We start from the raw sequence: 21431 nt of genomic DNA on the forward strand, positions 1-21431 counted from the left end.
AGATGCACATAAATAGAGTAAAGAACCTATCATCGACCGGTATACCTTTTGATCCACGGACTTACCTCCCGTGTCGAGGTCGAGATGCCCATTAGTTCCCATGGGTGTCTTGATGGGCTTGGCATCCTTCATCCCAAACTTGTTTAGAATGTCTTGAGTATACTTCGTTTGGCTAATGAAGGTGCCCTCTTGGAGTTGCTTCACTTGAAATCCCAAGAAGTACTTCAACTCCCCCATCATAGACATCTCGAACTTCTGTGTCATGATCCTACTAAACTCTTCACATGTAGATTCATTAGTAGACCCAAATATAATATCATCAACATAGATTTGGCATACAAACAAATCATTCTCAAGTGTTTTGGTAAAGAGCGTAGGATCGGCCTTTCTGACTTTGAAGCCATTAGTAATAAGGAAATCTCTGAGGCATTCATACCATGCTCTTGGGGCTTGCTTGAGCCCATAAAGCGCCTTAGAGAGCTTATAGACATGGTTAGGGTACTCACTGTCTTCAAAGCCGGGAGGTTGCTCAACATAGACCTCTTCCTTGATTGGTCCATTGAGGAAGGCACTTTTCACGTCCATTTGATAAAGCTTAAAGCCATGGTAAGTAGCATAGGCTAATAAAATTTGAATTGACTCAAGCCTAGCTACGGGTGCATAGGTTTCACCGAAATCCAAACCTTCGACTTGGGAGTATCCTTTCGCCACAAGTCGAGCTTTGTTCCTTGTCACCACACCATGCTCATCTTGCTTGTTGCGGAAGACCCATTTGGTTCCTACAACATTTTGGTTAGGACGTGGAACTAAATGCCATACCTCATTCCTAGTGAAGTTGTTGAGCTCCTCTTGCATCGCCACCACCCAATCCGAATCTTGTAGTGCTTCCTCTACCTTGTGTGGCTCAATAGAGGAAACAAACGAGTAATCTTCACAAAAATGTGCAACACGAGATCTAGTGGTTACCCCCTTATGAATGTCGCCGAGGATGGTGTCGACGGGGTGATCTCGTTGGATTGCTTGGTGGACTCTTGGGTGTGGCGGCCTTGGTTCTTGCTCATCCTCCTTTTCTTGATCATTTGCATCTCCCCCTTGATCATTGCCATCATCTTGAGGTGGCTCATCTTCTTGATCTTGTCCTTCATCAAATTGAGCCTCATCCTCATTTTGAGTCGGTGGAGATGCTTGCGTGGAGGAGGACGGTTGATCTTGTGCATTTGGAGGCTCTTCGGATTCCTTAGGACACACATCCCCAATGGACATGTTCCTTAGAGCAATGCACGGAGCCTCTTCATCACCTATCTCATCAAGATCAACTTGCTCTACTTGAGAGCCGTTAGTCTCATCAAACACAACGTCACAAGAAACTTCAACTTGTCCAGTGGACTTGTTAAAGACTCTATATGCCCTTGTGTTTGAATCATATCCTAGTAAAAAGCCTTCTACAGTCTTAGGAGCAAATTTAGATTTTCTACCTCTCTTAACAAGAATAAAACATTTGCTACCAAAGACTCTAAAATATGAAATATTGGGCTTTTTACCGGTTAGGAGTTCGTATGATGTCTTCTTGAGGATTCGGTGTAGATACAACCGGTTGATGGCGTAGCAAGCGGTGTTGACCGCCTCCGCCCAAAACCGATCCGAAGTCTTGTACTCATCAAGCATGGTTCTTGCCATATCCAATAGAGTTCGATTCTTCCTCTCCACTACACCATTTTGTTGTGGCGTGTAGGGTGAAGAGAACTCATGCTTGATTCCCTCCTCCTCAAGGAAGCCTTCAATTTGAGAGTTCTTGAACTCCGTCCCGTTGTCGCTTCTAATCTTTTTGATCCTTAAGCCGAATTCATTTTGAGCTCGTCTCAAGAATCCCTTTAAGGTCTCTTGGGTTTGAGATTTTTCCTGTAAAAAGAATACCCAAGTGAAGCGAGAATAATCATCCACTATTACAAGACAATACTTACTCCCGCCGATGCTTATGTAAGCAATCGGGCCGAATAGATCCATGTGGAGTAGCTCAAGCGGCCTGTCGGTCGTCATGATGTTCTTGTGTGGATGATGGGCTCCAACTTGCTTTCCTGCCTGGCATGCGCTACAAATCCTGTCTTTCTCAAAATGAACATTTGTTAGTCCTAAAATGTGTTCTCCCTTTAGAAGCTTGTGAAGGTTCTTCATCCCAACATGAGCTAGTCGGCGGTGCCAGAGCCAACCCATGTTAGTCTTAGCAATTAAGCATGTGTCGAGTTCAGCTCTATCAAAATCTACTAAGTATAGCTGACCCTCTAACACACCCTTAAATGCTATTGAATCATCACTTCTTCTAAAGACAGTGACACCTACATCAGTAAAGAGACAGTTGTAGCCCATTTGACATAATTGAGATACAGAAAGCAAATTGTAATCTAAAGAATCTACAAGAAAAACATTGGAAATAGTATGGTCAGGTGATATAGCTATTTTACCAAGACCTTTGACCAAACCTTGATTTCCATCCCCGAATGTGATAGCTCGTTGGGGATCTTGGTTTTTCTCGTAGGAGGAGAACATCTTCTTCTCCCCTGTCATGTGGTTCGTGCACCCGCTGTCGAGTATCCAACTTGAGCCCCCGGATGCATAAACCTACAAAACAAGTTTAGTTCTTGACTTTAGGTACCCAAATGGTTTTGGGTCCTTTGGCATTAGACACAAGAACTTTGGGTACCCAAACACAAGTCTTTGACCCCTTGTGTTTGCCCCCAACATATTTGGCAACTACTTTGCCGGATTTGTTAGTTAAAACATAAGATGCATCAAAAGTTTTGAATGAAATGTCATGATCATTTGATGCAATAGGAGTTTTCTTGGGCAACTTAGCACGGGTTGGTTGCCTAGAACTAGATGTCTCACCCTTATACATAAAAGCATGATTAGGGCCAGAGTGAGACTTCCTAGAGTGAATTCTCCTAATCTTGCTCTCGGGATAACCGGCAGGGTACAAAATGTAACCCTCGTTATCCTGAGGCATGGGAGCCTTGCCCTTTACAAAATTAGACAATCTTTTAGGAGGGGCACTAAGTTTGACATTGTCTCCCCTTTGGAAGCCAATGCCATCCTTGATGCCAGGGCGTCTCCCATTATAAAGCATACTACGAGCAAATTTAAATTTTTCATTTTCTAAGTTATGCTCGGCAATTTTAGCATCTAATTTAGCTATATGATCATTTTGTTGTTTAATTAAAGCCATGTGATCATGAATAGCATCAATGTTAACATCTCTACATCTAGTACAAATAGATACATGCTCAACAATAGATGTAGAGGGTTTGCAAGATTTTAATTCAACAACCTTAGCATGTAACATATCATTTTTAGTTCTAAGGTCGGAAATTGTAGCATTGCAAACATCAAAATCTTTGGCCTTATCAAGCAATTTTTCGTTTTCGTTTCTAAGGCTAGCAAGAGTAATGTTTAATTCTTCAATCCTAGCAAGCAAATTATCATTAACATCTTTAGGATTGGAAGTTGAAACATTACAAACATGAGAATCAACCTTAGCTAATAAATTTGCATTTTCATTCCTAAGGTTGTCAATAGTTTCATGGCAAGAACTTAGCTCACTAGAAAGTTTTTCACATTTTTCTACTTATAGAGCGTAAGCATTTTTGACCTTAACATGTTTCTTATTTTCTTTAATAAGGAAGTCCTCTTGGGTGTCCAAGAGATCATCCTTTTCATGAATGGCACTAATCAATTCATTAAGTTTCTCTTTTTGTTGCATGTTGAGGTTGGCAAAAAGAGTACGCAAATTATCTTCCTCATCACTAGCATTATCATCACTAGAGGATTCATATTTAGTGGAGGATTTAGATTTAACCTTCTTTTTGCCGTCCTTTGCCATGAGACACTTGTGGCCGACGTTTGGGAAGAGGAGTCCCTTGGTGACAGCGATGTTGGCGTCGTCCTCGTCGTCGGAGGAGTCGCTTGAGCTTTCGTCGGAGTCCCACTCCCGACAAACATGGGCATCACCGCCCTTCTTCTTGTAGTACCTCTTCTTCTCCTTTCTTCTCCCCTTCTTGTCGTCGCCCCTGTCACTATCACTTGATAATGGACATTTAGCTATAAAGTGACCGGGCTTACCACACTTGTAGCAAACCTTTTTGGAGCGGGACTTGTAGTCTTTCCCTCTCCTTTGCTTGAGGATTTGACGGAAGCTCTTGATGACGAGCGCCATTTCCTCATTGTCGAGCTTGGAGGCGTCTATTGGTTGTCGACTTGGTGTAGACTCCTCCTTCTTTTCCTCCGTCGCCTTGAATGTGACGGGTTGAGCCTCGGATGTGGAGGGATCATCAAGCTCGTTGATCTTCCTCGAGCCTTCGATCATGCACTCAAAACTTACAAAATTCCCGATAACTTCCTCGGGGGTCATTTTAGTATATCTAGGATTACCACGAATTAATTGAACTTGAGTGGGGTTAAGGAAAATGAGAGATCTTAGAATAACCTTAACCACTTCGTGGTCGTCCCACTTCTTGCTCCCGAGGTTGCGCACTTGGTTCACCAAGGTCTTGAGCCGGTTGTACATGTTTTGTGGCTCCTCCCCTTTGCGAAGCCGGAACCGACCGAGCTCCCCCTCGATCGTTTCCCGCTTGGTGATCTTTGTGAGCTCATCTCCCTCGTGCGCGGTTTTGAGCACATCCCAAACCTCCTTGGCGCTCTTCAACCCTTGAACTTTGTTATACTCCTCTCTACTTAAAGAGGCGAGGAGTATTGTTGTTTCTTGAGAGTTGAAGTGCTCGATTTGGGCCACCTCATCCTCATCATAGTCTTCATCCCCTACGGACGGTACCTGTGCACCAAACTCAACAACATCCCATATACTTTTGTGGAGCGAGATTAGATGAAATCGCATTAAATCACTCCACCTAGCGTAATCTTCACCATCAAAAGTTGGTGGTTTGCCTAATGGGACGGAAAGTAAAGGTGTATGTTTGGAAATGCGAGGGTAGCGTAGGAGGATCTTACTATACTTCTTGCGCTCTTGGCGCTTAGAAGTGACGGATGCCGCGTCGGAGCCGGAGGTGGATGTTGATGATGTGTCGGTCTCGTAATAGACGGCTTTCCTCATTCTCTTGTGCTTGTCCCCACTCCGATGCGGCTTGTGAGAAGAAGATTTCTCCTTCTTCTCTTTGTGGTGAGAAGAAGATTTCTTCTCCTTCCCTTTGTTGGAGGAGCTCTTCTTCTTCTCCTTCCTCTTGGTGCGGGACTCTTCCGATGAAGTGCTCCCGTGGCTTGTAGTGGGCTTTTCGCCGGTCTCCATCTCCTTCTTGGCGTGATCTCCCGACATCACTTCGAGCGGTTAGGCTCTAATGAAGCACCGGGCTCCGATACCAATTGATAGTCGCCTAGAGGGGGGGTGAATAGGGCGAAACTGAAATTTACAAATATAAACACAACTACAAGCCGGGTTAGCGTTAGAAATATAAACGAGTTCGCGAGAGAGGGCACAAAACAAATCGCAAGCAAATGAAGAGTGTGACACGTGGATTTGTTTTACCGAGGTTCGGTTCTCACAAACCTACTCCCCGTTGAGGAGGCCACAAAGGCCGGGTCTCTTTCAACCCTTCCCTCTCTCAAACGGTCCCTCGGACCGAGTGAGCTTTCTCTTCTCAATCACTTGGAACACAAAGTTCCCACAAGGACCACCACAAGATTGGTGTCTCTTGCCTCAATTACAAGTGAGTTTGATCGCAATGAAAGATTGAAAGAAAGCACGATTGCAAAAAGCCAAGCGACAAGAGCGACAAATAACACACGGATCACTTTCTCTCTCAAGTCACTAATCACTAATGATCTCTTTTCTCAATTGTGAAACTTGGAGAGATGGAGGCTTTGAATGTGTCTTGGAATGAATTGCTAGCTCTTGTATTGAATGTTGAAGGTTGGAATGCTTGGATGTTGTGAATGGAGGTGGTTGGGGTTGTATTTATAGCCACCAACCACTTCCTAGCCGTTGCTCCATTCTGCTGAACGCGGACGGTCCGCGTGCCAGGTCCGGACGGTCCGCCCCTGTAGATCAACGGCTGAAAACGCAACGGTCAGCAGTAACGGCTATATCAACGGCTATATAGCATTTAATGCGTCATCAGATGTCAGATAAAGCCAGTCGCGGACGGTCCGCCCGCCTGGCCCGGACGGTCCGCGGGGCTGCTATAATTCATTTCTCTGAACCCGTCACCTTCGGGTTTTTTGGTTTCTTGCCTACCGGACGGTCCGCGCTAGAGGCCGGACGGTCCGCGCGAGGTCTCAGACGGTCCGCTCTTTTCCTCCGGACGGTCCATAGTGCAGACTTGGATTTTTGTATTGGTTCTGTCCGAGTGTCATCCTCGTGTCGCGGACGGTCCGCCGCAAGGGCCCGGACGGTCCGCGCTTGGCCTGTTTTTCCAAAAAGCTTCTCCTGTCCGGAATAATCTACGGTATTCCGGACAGTCGATTTAGTATAGTTGTAGATGAACCTTTGGCACCTATAGAACATATAATCTAGAGCAAACTAGTTAGTCCAATTATTTGTGTTGTGCAATTCAACCACCAAAATCAATTAGGAAATAGGTGTAAGCCTAATTCCCTTTCAGGGATCGAGCCCGGAGCCGATCCGGATCTGCTTGGAGGCGTCGCCGCTGGGGTCGAGGGGGACGGCCTTAACCGTCTCCACTGGCTCGAAGTTGCCGGCATGACGTTTCACGTCTGGCACCTCCTTAGAGAGGCTTTCCAGGTCGGCGATGAGGGCCTCGGACTCGGCGAGGGCCTCGGCGTACTCCACGCACTCCACGTCGCATTCGAACGCGTGTTTGTACGTGGGGCCGACGGTGATGACCCCGTTGGGGCCCGACATCTTGAGCTTCAGGTAGGTGTAGTTGGGGACGGCCATGAACTTCGCGTAGCATGGCCTTCCCAGTACCGCGTGGTAGGTTCCTCGGAACCCGACCACCTCGAACGTCAAGGTCTCCCTTCGAAAGTTGGAGGGTGTTCCGAAGCAGACGGGGAGGTCGAGTTGTCCGAGGGGCTGGACGCGCTTCCCGGGAATGATCCCATGGAAGGGCGCAGCGCCTGCTCGGACGGAGGACAGATCAACACGCAGGAGCCTGAGGGTCTCGGCGTAGATGATGTTGAGGCTGCTGCCTCCGTCCATAAGGACCTTGGTGAGTCTGACGTCGCCGATGACGGGGTCGACGACGAGCGGGTATTTCCCCGGGCTCGACACGTGGTCGAGGTGGTCGGCTTGGTCGAAGGTGATGGGCTTGTCGGACCAGTCTAGGTAAACTGGAGCCACCACCTTCACCGAGCAGACCTCCCGGCGCTCTTGTTTGCGGTGCCGAGCCGAGGCGTTCGCCGCTTGCCCACCGTAGATCATGAAGCAGTCGCGGACCTCGGGGAACTCTCCTGCTTGGTGATCTTCCTTCTTGTCGTCGTCGCGGGCTCTGCCACCTCCGCGGGTGGCCCGGCCCTGTGGAAGTGGCGCCGAAGCATGACGCACTCCTCAAGGGTGTGCTTGACGGGCCCCTGGTGATAAGGGCACGACTCCTTGAGCATCTTGTCGAAAAGGTTGGCACCTCCGGGGGGTTTCCGAGGGTTCTTGTACTCGGCGGCGGCGACAAGGTCCGCGTCGGCGGCGTCGCGTTTCGCTTGCGACTTCTTCTTGCCTTTCTTCTTGGCGCCACGCTGAGTTGACGCCTCGGGGGCATCTTCCGATGGGCGGCCCTGGGGCTGCTTGTCCTTTCGGAAGATAGCCTCGACCGCCTCCTGGCCGGAGGCGAACTTGGTGGCGATGTCCATCAGCTCGCTCACCCTGGTGGAGGTCTTGCGACCCAACTTGCTCACCAGGTCGCGGCAGGTGGTGCCGGCGAGGAACGCGCCGATGACATCCGAGTCGGTGATGTTGGGCAGCTCGGTGCGCTGCTTTGAGAATCGCCGGATGTAGTCCCGGAGGGACTCTCCCGGCTGCTGCCGGCAGCTTCGGAGGTCCCATGAATTCCCGGGGCGCACGTACGTGCCCTGGAAATTGCTGGCGGAGGCTTGGACTAGGTCGTCCCAGTTGGAGATCTGCCCCGGAGGCAGGTGCTCCAACTAGGCGCGAGCGGTGTCGGAGAGGAACAAGGGGAGGTTGCGGATGATGAGGTTGTCATCGTCCGTTCCACCCAGTTGGCAGGCCAGACGGTAGTTCGCGAGCCACAGTTCTGGTCTCGTCTCCCCCGAGTACTTTGTGATAGTAGTCGGGGGTCGGAACCGGGTCGGGAACGGTGCCCGTCGGATGGCCCGGCTGAAGGCCCGCGGACCGGGTGGCTCGGGCGAGGGACTCCGATCCTCCCCGCTGTCGTAGCGTCCCCCACGCCTGGGGTGGTAGCCTCGGCGCACCCTCTCGTCGAGGTGGGCCCGACGGTCGCGGTGATGGTGCTCGTTGCCGAGGCGGCCCGGGGCCGCAGGCGCGGTTTTGCGCGTGCGCCCGGTGTAGACCGAGGCTTCCCGCATGAATCGGGAAGTCGCGGCATGAGGTTCTGAGGGGTACCCCTGCCTTCGGGAGGCAGAGCTCTCGGCCCGTCGGACCGCAGCGCCTTCCAGGAGATTCTTGAGCTTCCCCTGGATTCGCCGACCCTCGGTGGTTGATGGCTCCGGCATCGCGCGGAGAAGCATCGCTGCTGCAGCCAGGTTCTGGCCGACCCCACTAGATGCGGGTGGCGGCCTGACCCTGACGTCGTCGGCGACGTGGTGCTGGAAACCCTGGGGCAGATGACGTATTTCTCCGGCCGGGGGTTGGCCCGCCCATGCCTGCCCGACGTCTCGGCGGATCGGCTCAAGCGCTCCTGCTCTCTCGTCGAGCCTGGCCTGCACCCCGCGGATTTGCTCGAGTTGTGGGTCATGGCCCCCCGCCTGAACGGGGACCACAGCTAGCTCCCGCGGGATGTCAACGCGGGGCACCGGCTTAGGGAGATCACCGTCCTCCGGCATGCCAAGATGATTGCCTTCGGAGGGACCCCCTAGATCGACGTGGAAACATTCGCGGCTTGGGCCGCAGTCCTCGTCGTCGAGGCTGCGGCTATCGTCGGAACAGTCAGAGAGGCAGTAGTCACATGCGGTCATGAAGTCCCGCATGGCACTAGGGTTGCCAAGTCCAGAGAAATCCCAACAGATGCTGGGCTCGTCGTCTTCCTCGGACCCAGAGGGCCCGTAGGTCGAGGCATCCGTCAACCGGTCCCAAGGCGACCGCATGCGAAACCCCAGAGGGTTTGGTCTCGCCTCTACGAGAGCGCCCGCCAAAGCGAGGTCGCTAGGCGGGTTGAGGCTAAATCCAAATAACGTGGGATGGGAAACGGTCGGTACCTCTTGGTCGACGAGCGGCGATAAAGTCACGTCGGGGACTGACTGCACCGTCGTCTCAGGTACGAGGGCGACGTCCAACAAGCTTTTCGCAAGCGCGCTGGCGTCGTCCGCTTGCTCGGGATTGGCGTGTCGCGGGGAGACGGCGCTCGTCTTCGTCTCAAGCGCGAAGTCGATACCCGGTGCGCCCCCCGTTGGGGTGCCGGCGCCGTCAACTTGCTCGACAGCCGACGAGGCGCTGCCTCCTGCTTGGCCTTGGTTGCCCTGCCTTCCCCTCCGTCGGCGGGGAAGAGGGCGGGATGAGCTCGAAGGTTGTTCTCCCACCACGCGGGGAAGACGTCGTTGATTCCGCCGCTGGCGGGCGGGCTGTCGGCCGCCATTGTCGTTGTCGCGCGGTGGTGGAAGGAGTATCATGTCGTAGCTGCCGTCGAAGGACATGAACTCAAGACTCCCGAAACGGAGCACCGTCCCGGGTTGGAGAGGTTGCTGGAGACTGCCCATTTGGAGCTTGACGGGAGGCTGTTCGTCAACACGCAGCAGGCCCCTACCTGGCGCGCCAACTGTCGGCGTTCCGAGACCGGGGGGTCCCTGGGCCGACGAGTGAATGTCGCCACGTGCCCCAGCCCAGATGGGTCGAGCGCGGGGGCGAGCGCGAAGGCGGGAGAGCGAGGCGGCCGGAGACCGGCGTGAGAGAGGTGGGAATCCCGCGGCCTTCGTGTTTGTCCCGCGCCCAGGTCGGGTGCGCTTGCAGTAGGGGGTTACAAGCGTCCACGCGGGAGAGGGAAGCGAGCGGCTCCAAGCGAGCGCCTGTCTCGTCCTCGTCCCCGCGCGGCCAACCCTCTCTAAGAGGGCCCTGGTCCTTCCTTTTATAGGCGTAAGGAGAGGATCCAGGTGTACAATGGGGGGTGTAGCAGAGTGCTACGTGTCTAGCGGAGGAGAGCTAGCGCCCTAAGTACATGCCGTTGTGGCAGTCGGAGAGATTTTGGCACCCAGCTGGTGTGATGTCGTGGCCGTCGGAGGAGCGATGGAGCCTGGCGGAGGGACAGCTATCGGAGCGGTTGGGTCCTTGCTGACGTCCTCTTGCTTCCGTAAGGGGGCTGAGAGCCACCGTCGTCACAGAGTACGCGGGGCGCCATCATTGCCTATCTGGCAGAGCTAGCCAGATGGGACGTCGGTCTTGTTCCCTGCGGCCTGAGTCAGCTCGGGGTAGGGTGATGATGGCGCCTCCTGTTGACGTGGCTGGCCTGCGCCCTAGGTTGGGCGATGTGGAGGCTCCTCCGAAGCCGAGGTCGAGTCTGTCTTCCATGGCCGAGGCCGAGTCCGAGCCCCTGGGTCGGGCGAGGCGGAGGTCGTCGGCTGAGGCCAGGGCGGAGTCCGAGCCCTGGGGTCGGGCGAAGCGGAGTTCGTCGTCTTCCGGGACTTTGCCCGAGTCCGAGCCCTAGGTCGGGCGGAGCGGAGTTCGTCGTCTTCCGGGACTTAGCCCGAGTCTGAGCCCTGGGTCGGGCGGAGCGGAGTTCGTCGTCTTCCGGGACTTAGCCCGAGTCCGAGCCCTAGGTCGGGCGGAGCGGAGTTCGCCGTCTTCCGGGACTTAGCCCGAGTCCGAGCCCTGGGTCGGGCGGAGCGGAGTTCGCCGTCTTCCGGGACTTAGCCCGAGTCCGAGCCCTGGGTCGGGCGAAGCGGAGCTTCCTATGGTGCCTTCGGCAGGGCCTGACTGCCTGTCAGCCTCACTCTGTCAAGTGGCACCGCAGTCGGAGTGGCGCAGGCGGCGCTGTCCTTCTGTCAGGCCGGTCAGTGGAGCGGCGAAGTGACGGCGGTCACTTCGGCTCTGCCGGGGGGGGGGGGGGCGTCAGGATAAAGGTGTCAGGCCACCTTTGCATTAAATGCTCCTGCGACTTGGTCGGTCGGTGCGGCGATTTAGTCAGGGTTGCTTCTTAGCGAAGGCAGGGCCTCGGGCGAGCCGGAAATATGTTCGTCGTTGGAGGGGGGCCTCGGGCGAGACGAAAATCCTCCGGGGTCGGCTGCCCTTGTCCGAGGCTAGGCTCGGGCGAGGCGTGATCGAGTTGCTCGAATGGACTGATCCCTGACTTAATCGCACCCATCAGGCCTTTGCAGCTTTATGCTGTTGGGGGTTACCAGCTGAGAATTAGGAGTCTTGAGGGTACCCCTAATTATGGTCCCCGACAGGTAGACAATAATCACAAAATTTGGAAATTGAAGATGCCACTAAAAATTTAATTTTTGTATGGTACCTTCGAAGAGGGGTTATCCTCACAAAGGACAACCTTGCCAAGCGAAATTGGATTGGAAGTCTAAAATGTGTATTTTGTCACCATGACAAGACAATCAAACATTTATTCTTCCAATGCAATTTTACCAGTTCTGTATGGTCAGTCATCCAAACGACTTCCAATTTTTACCCTCCGAGTAGTGTTGTTAATATGTTTGGTAACTGGCTACAAGGGATAGATAACAAGCATAGGATTCTCAGTTGGGTGGGAGCGATGGCCTTGATATGGTCGCTTTAGCTATGTAGAGATGATTTGGTTTTTAATGGTAAAAGTTCTTCTCCTCTGCCAGTCATTTACTGGTGTACTTCTTTGCTCCGTTTGTGGCTACCATTATGGTGTATGGAAAATAGAGAGTTGTTTATGGAGGTGTGTACACGATTGGAGCAGATGGTGAGGGATATTTTTATCCGGCTGGTCAGACGACACAGAGGTTGGCTGTAGAGCAGCAAAAGAGGAAGAATGACGAGGAGAAGAAGCGAGCTCGCGAGAAAAAGGTGGCTTGCAATGCTCTCGAGAGGCGCCACCGAGCGCGAGAGAGGGAGGGGGTGCCACTGGAGCCATTCCCAAGCACGATCTCCGCCGCCGCCGACGATGATGACGACGATGAGGGGATGGAGATCCGGCTTGGCTTCAGTCCCAACGTTAGGCTCTGGTCCGAACCATCCTCAATGGGTCTGTACGTTGGTCCGGACGCGCCGGTGCTCGGGCTCGAGATGTTAGCACCTTTGCCTGAGATGCGGACGCCTGTTGTGCCGGAGTCTATCCCCACAGTCGAGGAGGAGGAGGTTGTGGAGCGGCCTACCGACCCACTCCCAGCGCCGGCCTCAGGGACCAACGACATGAGGAGCATGGGGCCATTGAGGCTAGGCCTGTCTCGGCCCGAGTAAGTTATCGTGAGATATCTGAAACTTGGTCTTTTTCCTTGAGTTTTTTTGATGAATTTCTCTCCCGCATACTTTAGCCTAAAGCGCAAAGCGGGACACACAGTCGTGCAGTGGAGTGGTCAAAACAGTAGTTGAAGTGGTCTCCTGCGGGATTCGTAGGGAGTTGGTGGCTACTGCTAGGCGGAGTTTCCTCCTGAGGTCGAGGGCGACTTTGGGCGAGGCGGAGTTCTTTCTCGAGGCTGGGGCCGTGCTTAGATGTCGCATCTGGAGTTGAGAACAGTGATCAGAGCGGGTGAGCAATGTCCGGTATTCACGGTGCATCATCGTAGTCGGTGAAAGTAGATGGGACCACGGTCCCATCGTCCTCTATTGAATGCGGTGTCACATGGAGCAGATATTTGTATCATTGCATTTAATGTGCACATCTTCATGGTTCTCGAGAACTTTGGCCGAGGCCGGGCTCAAGGCTGGCCTTCGTCCGAGATGCCCTCGGGCGAGGCAGAAATTTCTTTCCGTAAAAGGGGTCCCTCGGGCGAGTCCAGGATCCACACAGGCACAACCTTTGCTCGAGGATAGGCTCGGACGAGGTGTAGTTTTGAGCAGCCGTTGAGCGGTCTCTCGGGCGAATCACGATTAGACCATGCGTGACCTCGGGGGAGCGTTTTCCGGTTTATGATTTCCTGGTACTCAGGTGCCGGATATGGTTAGGGGCATGATCCCACTAATTATGATATCCGACACTTACCGTTGCCTTCTTATAGGGCAAAGAAAAACATGTCTCACTTAACTGAGAAATAAGCTTAAAATATTGCAGACTGAACATGCAAATTGTCTTGTGAATGCCAGATCAAATAAGTTAACCGAGTCTTTCCGGTGAAATAGTTAGTAATTAGTATTGTTTCTCGTAATAAAACATATATGCCGCATGAAAGACTTATTTGTTCCACGACTCTAGATTTCTAACCCTTTAAAACAATTTATGCTATTGAAGTATATGATAATATATGTGTTTTTCTTTTTTATATAATCGTTATGCACTAATATTTTATAAAATAATTCGTTGTCATTGCAACGCACAGGTATTGTTGAAAGGGAAATAGGGTTAACCATTTTATATAATCGATTTTGGTGGTTGACGTACAACACAAATCACATGGATTAACTAGTTTGTCTAGATATCATTTATCTCAGGTGCATAAGGTTCAACACAAACCAAGAAAGAAATTCAATTAGGGACTCAATCAAAGAATTGAGCAAGACTTAGAGTGTGCTAGAATTTGGTGCATCAGACAGTGTCCGGTGCGCCAGCCGAGACAGCCAGCAAACCGACCACTCTCGGGTTTCTGCCAGGCGCGCTCCACTATAATTCACCGGACTGTCCGGTGAGCCAGCGGAGCAACGGCTCCCTGCGTGACAATGGTCGACTGTGCAGAGCTACAGTGGTGAACTGTGCCACGACAAAAGTCAGAGCACAGAAGTCAGAGGGCACCGGACTGTCCGGTGCAGTAAGAAGACAAACGTCTACAATGGTCAACTGCTCTGAATCCTAACGGTTGCGCTGACGTGGCGCGCACCGGACAGTGCACAGTGACTGTCCGGTGCGCCCATCGCCAGCAGCCCTTGCCAACGGCTAGGAAGTGGTTGGGGGCTAAAATACCCCAACCACCTCATTCATTGGCATCCAAGTATTCTGAACATCCCACTCATTGCAAGATCAAAATACTTTACTCCAAGACACATTCAATAGATCAAATCCTCTCCAAGCCTCTAAATCAACTCAATTCCATTAGGGACTTGAGAGATGGTGTTTTGTGTTCTTTTGTTGCTCTTATTGCTTGGATTGACCTTTTTCTTTTTTCATTCTTATTCTCAAGTGCTTTGTAAGCGAAGCAAGTGACACCAAGTGTGTGGTGGTCCTTGCGGGGTCTTAGTGACCCGTGTGATTAAGGAAAAGTCTCATTCGATCTAAGTGACCGTTTGAGAGAGAGGGAAATGGTTGAAATAGACTCGGCCTTTGTGGACTCCTCAACGGGGACTAGGTTTTTTGGAACCGAACCTCGGTAAAACAAATCACCGTGTCTACTCGCTTTGATTCTCGTTTGATTTGTTTGCCCTTTCTCCTCTCTCTAACGTTTCCTTGCTAGTATTGATTTGAGTTCGCTCCCATACGTCATCTGCATCCTTTGAGCAACTCTTAGCAAGAAAAACAATCTTTCGGATTTGAATATAATTCTAACGCTAACCTCGGCCTTTAGTGTGTTAAAAATTTATAAATTTCAGGTTTCGCCTATTCACCCCCCTCTAGGCGACTTTCAATTGTACTAATATTTTTAAATAGTTTTGGAATACTAACGGTTTTAAGATGTCATGACACAACTGTAGTATTTTTAACATCACTCTTAACAATACGTGTTTGGAGACAAAATATTTCAAACCATAATATTTAGTATACATATGCAAGGCTAGCCATATATAAAATATTTAGGTTGGAGTGGAGTTTTAAATACTCCAAAAATATCATGGTATCTATAAAACCATAACATTATAACTAGAGTTTTTTACGAGATAGCCAAACACCTCTTATCAATAAATATGCTACCTTCGTTTCAAAATATGTTTCTTTCTAGGTTTTTTTGGTCCACATTCATTTTAATAATAATAAATACAGATATACGTGCAAATTACATTCACAGATTAACTAATAAATACATATTTAACATAAAACGAATTTTATTTTGGGACAAAGGAAATATTATAGTATTTTTCGTACCATGGTTTTAATTTTAAAACTCCAAAAATATTTCCTCCACACCTGCATAAAGAAAAGAGCGCACACTGCACACATCGAATCAACCCAACCGAATGCCCCCAATCCGTGTAATAGACGATGGTCCGAGTACGGTGGGCGAGCAGCATGGACCTTTGAGTTTGAGAGCGATGTGGGCACGGTGGGAGCACGAGCTCTGCTAATAGGAGTACAGGCTCCGTCGCCTCCGCCACTTGATTGAAGTGACGAACCGACGATTGCCCAGCAGTCTCGCTGAACCGGAAAGCGAAGTGTGGAACACGAAACCGAGTGCGACGGAAGAAGAGGAGCCGGATCCGGCAAGGGAAGTGGAACATGGAAAACAACTCAAATGGGCTCGTTTTCAGTAGATGCGGCCCATGATTTGGTGAAAAAAACCGGCCCAATCACGTCACGTCCGTCAAGCCAATCTTGATCAGCAAGGTGGGTCCATGACTAATCTTGGCCTAGCTTCTGTAGTGCGCGGAAAGCCGAGCCCAGTTCACGGGCCCACTATCCTTTTGCAGTTTTGCTCCCACAGTGCCCCTTGCTTGAAAGCGAACTGGAACATGTTTTGGACGACGAGCACCTCGTGGTTTCCGCTTTTCCCAAATTGCCCCTCTGAAATCCTCGCAGGCCTACGGTCTCGCGGTATTGCGCTTCTCGTCTTCTCTAATCCTCTTCTGCTCCCTCCACTACCAGTCCACCACCACCACTGCTACCATCGGTTCCCCAAACCCTAGCCAAGGGACACGGTGGCCAGCGATGGACGGCGACAGAGAAGGCGCTGCGGCGGTGCACCACCACGCGCGCTCCCCCGAGGACGTCTTCCGCGATTTCCGCGCGCGCCGCGCCGGCATCGTCAAGGCACTCACCACGGGTCAGCTTGTCTCACGCATTTCCTGCCTCCTCCTGTTTGTCCTCTTGGTTTGTGGATGCTTCTCTGATGCTACAGCTGCTTCCGTGGTGCGCGCAGATGTGGAGAAGTTCTATCAGCAGTGCGATCCAGGTGACGCGCCCGACTTTGCTCCCCTCTTTTTTTTCCCGTCCGTCTGTACTGCTCTTATCTTCGAGCTAAGCTTCGCCTTTCACTATATGCCGATCCGGCGTTTGTTTATGGAGCTCGATCCGGTTGCCGTTTAGAGATTCGTCGGATTATTTAAGGACGAATAGTGGTATTGTTAGCCCTTTACTTTTGTCAGATATGTAAGTTTATTCTGTAATTGATCTCACCCTCCAATCTGTTAAGATCATCAATTCAAGGCCGTAAGCTAAAGAAACTTGCGTAGATGAGTACGTCAATTAAAGGAAGTGCTTGGTAAATGGCATGGTTATGTAATTTAAAGTCCTATAATATGCTCCAGCTGCGGTCATTTGAATTTCAGTTTACATGCATAATGCTTTGATTGTACGTAAAAAAAACCATGTACATTACATAATAAAGGGGATTGACCAATTTGCATTTCCGTTTACATGCATAATGCTTGGGTTGTACGTAACAAACCATGTACCTTGCATAATGAAGGGGATTGACCAATCACAGTGCAGTATCACTTGATGGGACACACGATCATTTGGCTCATGTTGGTGTATGTCGGTATTTGCTGAAAGTTGCAGCCTCAGTAGAGTTGAATTGTACTCATTGTCATTGGTTACCATGGGCCTATTCATTTAAACCCTCAGATAGATGCCGTTTTGAGCTACAATCTGTTACTGCTGCTGTGAGGATTGAAATCTGGTTAAAACTATAAAAGCTAGCAAAATTGATGTAGTGCTTTTGACATGATATATCATGTAACCTGGTTTTTCCAGGTTGCCCTCCTGTGAATGAAAAAAGAATGAGAAGTAATATATGTTAGTAGAAGGAATTACAAATTGTATGAAGAATTGTGAAGTGGAGACAAGATAAAAGTCAGATGCAGACATTAATGGTGACTGGCCTAATATTGCTCAATGTCCACAAGTAATCCTGACATACATTCATGGAAAACAGTTATGAGTAAAGTGGCTTCTAGTCATCATTGCAGCATCTGTTTTACTTGATTAACATTTTTTAATAGCATCCTTGCTCTGCTGTCTACTGATGTTCAGTAACATGTCATAACTAGTGACGTGAACATATCAGATTCCATTTCCTTTGTTTTGTCCTGTTGACATATTTCTTTCCTTTTTATGCCAGAGAAAGAGAACTTGTGCCTTTATGGTTTGCCAAATGAGACTTGGGAGGTTACTCTTCCAGCTGAGGAAGTACCTCCTGAGCTTCCAGAACCAGCACTGGGCATAAACTTTGCCCGTGATGGAATGGTTGAAAAAGACTGGTTGTCTCTAGTTGCAGTTCATAGTGATGCGTGGCTCCTGTCTGTTGCATTCTACTTTGGAGCTCGCTTTGGATTTGATAAAGATGCAAGGTTTGTGTATTGTTTTTATTACAAAGGTTTAATTCATTTTCTTTGTGCTTTTATTCACCTCTTTACTGTATTTGTGTTTCCCTTTCATGTTTTTTTATTACAATATGGAACTTAGATACCTTTGGTCACAGTTTTGTTTCTATAATTTATTTTCATTTTTTTGGAAAAATGTTTTTCTTGACGCAAACGGCCCGGGGGGGGGGGGATATATTGTTCTTGTGTCTTGCTATGGGAATGGTTCAGGAGGGGGGAAGTGAGGCAGGGGGTGTTTGCTTCCAGAGGTTCTGGAGGCATCAGTTGCTGTGGGGAGATGCATATGTTGCTTCCACAGGTTGTGGAGGCATCAGATGCTATCGTGGAAACTGGACATTGGAGAGGGATCGTTGGGTTTTGTGGGCAAGAGTATTGTGGTGGTGCATTAGGGAAATGATGTAGGGAATGTGAGAGTTCAGGTATAAGACTGTGCTCAGTGGAAGGCTCCCTGCCATTATGCCATAGTTGTGGGGCGTCCCATTTCTAGGTGAGATGGGATTCCCTTAATTAGGTAATCTCCATTTTATTTTCCATTTATTATATCTGCAGCTATCTATCTTCCATTCTTTTGCTCATGATGCTCCTACCTCTCTCGTTGGAAAATTTATGTAAAGATGTATAAATGTTCCAGGTTTTATCCATTCTGTAGCAAAAAAAAAAAACCAAACAAAAGAAGAAAGAAAGCTATTACCACTGTTCCAAAATTTAGGTAGGTGTATAGCAAAAGCTATGTACCTAGAAAGGCCAAAACAACCTATAATTTGGGACACGCCGAGTAATTATTGGAGAACAAGAAAAATGAGATGATAATACATTGGCAGCATTTGGATTTCAGGAGAAGGCTCTTCACCATGATTAATAACCTGCCCACTGTTTATGAAGTTGTGACCGGGGTTGCTAAGAAGCAATCAAAAGCCCCCAACGGCAGCAGCAAAAGCAGCAAATCTAACTCTAAAGTAAGTAAATATCTTTGGTGTGTCTATGTGGATCAAAAGTAAGTATATGTGCTATATACCATCTTGCTAATGCTGTTCATGCAACCCCTGGCTCGTTTGGCGTGCCAACTCTTGCAGCCATCAAAACAGATCAATTCTAACAGTAAGCCTGTGAAGCCAGCCCACCCAAACGAAGAGGAGGATAGCGGCCGTGAGGACGCAGAGGAGGACCAGGCGTACCTGTGTGGGTCCTGTGGGGAAAGCTATGCGAATGGGGAGTTCTGGATCTGCTGCGATATCTGCGAGAAGTGGTTCCATGGCAAGTGTGTCCGCATCACCCCTGCAAAGGCAGAGCACATCAAGCAGTACAAGTGTCCCAGCTGCAGCACCAAGCGGAGCCGGGAATGACAGGCGCCCTGGGGCAGGACTCGCTCCCACTTGACGAAGCATTTAGAATCATTAGGAGCAGTGAAAGTGTGAAACTGTGTCATTAGAATCACTTCCTCTGTTTAGTGGACCAGTGCGTGTGCTGGCTGTTGTATTTTTCTCGTCGTGTGTTGTACACTGGTAGTAATGGACATGGTAGCTAGTGGTGACGTGTTGTGTTAGCAAGCAGGCTGACTGTTGTCATCGTAGAGTCGGATGAACTGCTGGAGTTTGGAAACACATGTTCAGTAATTCAGTGATGTTTAGCGTGTATGATAATTTTCTTCGGCTTGCACCTGACCTGAGCATATTATTGTGGCGAACTTGCGAAGCTAGTGCGCAGAAATTGACTGAGCTGAGTCCATCGTCACCGCAGTCACATAGATGTTCCTCCTGGAGGCATAGCATTTTAATGATAGAAAGAATGATGTAATCCATATAAAAAGTATTTACCATTTTTTAACCCCCGTATGAGCGAGCTCAAACAACAAACAATGTAAGTAAACAATGTAGGTGTTGTTTGATTTATATATTTGTAACGTGATAATTAACTGATAGCGTTAAACTATGTTAGTTTAAGACCAACCGTAATCTGATACCGACTAGAAATTAATAGTCTATTCAAATTTGTTATCGTTGGTATTCGAGCGTGAATCATTATCGTTGTTATTTACGTTACATTTCGTGAAACAAACAACACCGTAATTCATTTCGCTTCGTGAACAAAACAACATCGTAATTCATTTCGCTGCTCAGGCAAGGTGACATATACGAAGAGGTGGTAATGGATCACGATCCAAATATTTTTTCACAATTCATGTAAAGCCTTAATTAATTCTAGTTCCAAAATAAATAAGAATAGAGCTGGATCCTAATCCAATCAAATTCTTACTTTTTATAGTATAAAACTTAGGGTTTATTATCACCTCTACATATACCACTAGCTACTTCGCCGATAACCACGTAGCAAGTGCTGCTCCTCACAGGGTGGAGAAAGATGTGATCAGAGATAACGAATTAGTGACACTTCCTTGTCACCCTCTGCCAGAACATTCCTTTCTCTTCCTCCGCCAAGTTTGGACGTTAGGGGCTATTAGAATAGAGATGACAATGGAGACCTGATTTTCAATTTCCTAACGAGGAATTTCTCTTCAAAATTACTCATTCCGTTCTTTTTAATTTGTCACGTTTTAATTCAAAAATGAACTAGTGGGCGATAAATATTTGAGAATGATGTAGGCGTCCTTAGTAAATTTTATTAGCCTTTTTATTTAATTTTTCAATTCTAGCAGTTAAGTTAGCAATAATAGCAATATTTGCAACACATGAATCAACATCTACATCCTTGCATATATTACAAATAACAACATGCTTAATGGATGAATTAGAAGCATGTCATTCATTCAGTTTTCTATTCTAGCATTCAAATCATCATTTATAGTTTTAAGGCTAGAGATAGATGAATGCCAGGAAGATAATTTAGCAGATAGCAATTCATTCTTCTTTAATTCTAATGCAAGGGATTTCTCTAATTCTACAACCGTATCATGCTCCTCAAAAAGTAAATCCTCTTGCGTTTCAATTAATCTATTCTTTTCATTCAAAGCATCAATCAACTCATTGATTTTAGCAATTTTAGATCTATCTAATCCTTTGAATAAATCACTAAAATCAATATCACCATCGTCGGATTCCTCATCGCTAGAAGAAGTATACTTAGGTGTATCTCGAGTAAATACTTTCTTCTCCTTAGCCATGAGACAGGTGTGACGCTTGTTGGGGGAAGAGAGTTGATTTGTCGAAGGCGGAGGTGGCGTGTTCCTCATTGTCAAAGTTGGATGAAGAGCAGTCCTATTCCTTACCGATGTGTGCCTCGCCCTTCTTTTTCTTGTAAAACTTCTTCTTGTCCTTCCCCTTGGTGTTCTTGCTTTGATCCTAGTCATCATTATTACGTCAATTTGCTATAAAATGATCGGTCTTACCGCACTTGAAGTAGGCGCGCTTCCCCTTGATTTTGACTTTGTTGGAGAAGTCCTTGCGCTCCTTGAGTGCGGTCTTGAAGCGATTGATCACAAGCGACATTTCCTCCTCGTTAAGGCCGACAACATCAATTTGCACCACCTTGTCGGCGAGAGCCTCCTTGTTGTTCGTTGCTTTGAGAGCGATGAGTTGTGGTTTGTTGTAGTGGGGGCTCCCGTTTGCAGCGTCGTCGATGTACCTTGCTTCCTTGGCCATCATTTGTTGACTCACGAACTTACCAAGCACTTCCTTGGGCATCACTTGCCGGTACCTTGGGTTCTCACAGATTAAGTTTACAAGGTTAGAAT

General features: G+C 48.8%; 1 protein-coding gene across 1 annotated transcript; it reads left to right on the forward strand.

Moving 5' to 3' along the window:
- Nucleotides 1-15912: 15912 nt before the first annotated feature.
- LOC100283532 (uncharacterized) lies at nucleotides 15913-19377 on the forward strand. Its single transcript, NM_001156432.2, is given in 5 exon segments — nucleotides 15913-16182; nucleotides 16279-16311; nucleotides 17482-17710; nucleotides 18579-18699; nucleotides 18817-19377. Coding segments are annotated over 5 exon segments (768 nt in total). The 5' UTR covers nucleotides 15913-16067; the 3' UTR covers nucleotides 19087-19377.
- The last annotated feature ends 2054 nt before the right edge of the window (nucleotides 19378-21431 follow it).

This window comes from Zea mays, chromosome 4 (genome assembly GCF_902167145.1).
Source record: "Zea mays cultivar B73 chromosome 4, Zm-B73-REFERENCE-NAM-5.0, whole genome shotgun sequence".
NCBI classification, from domain to species: domain Eukaryota; kingdom Viridiplantae; phylum Streptophyta; class Magnoliopsida; order Poales; family Poaceae; genus Zea; species Zea mays.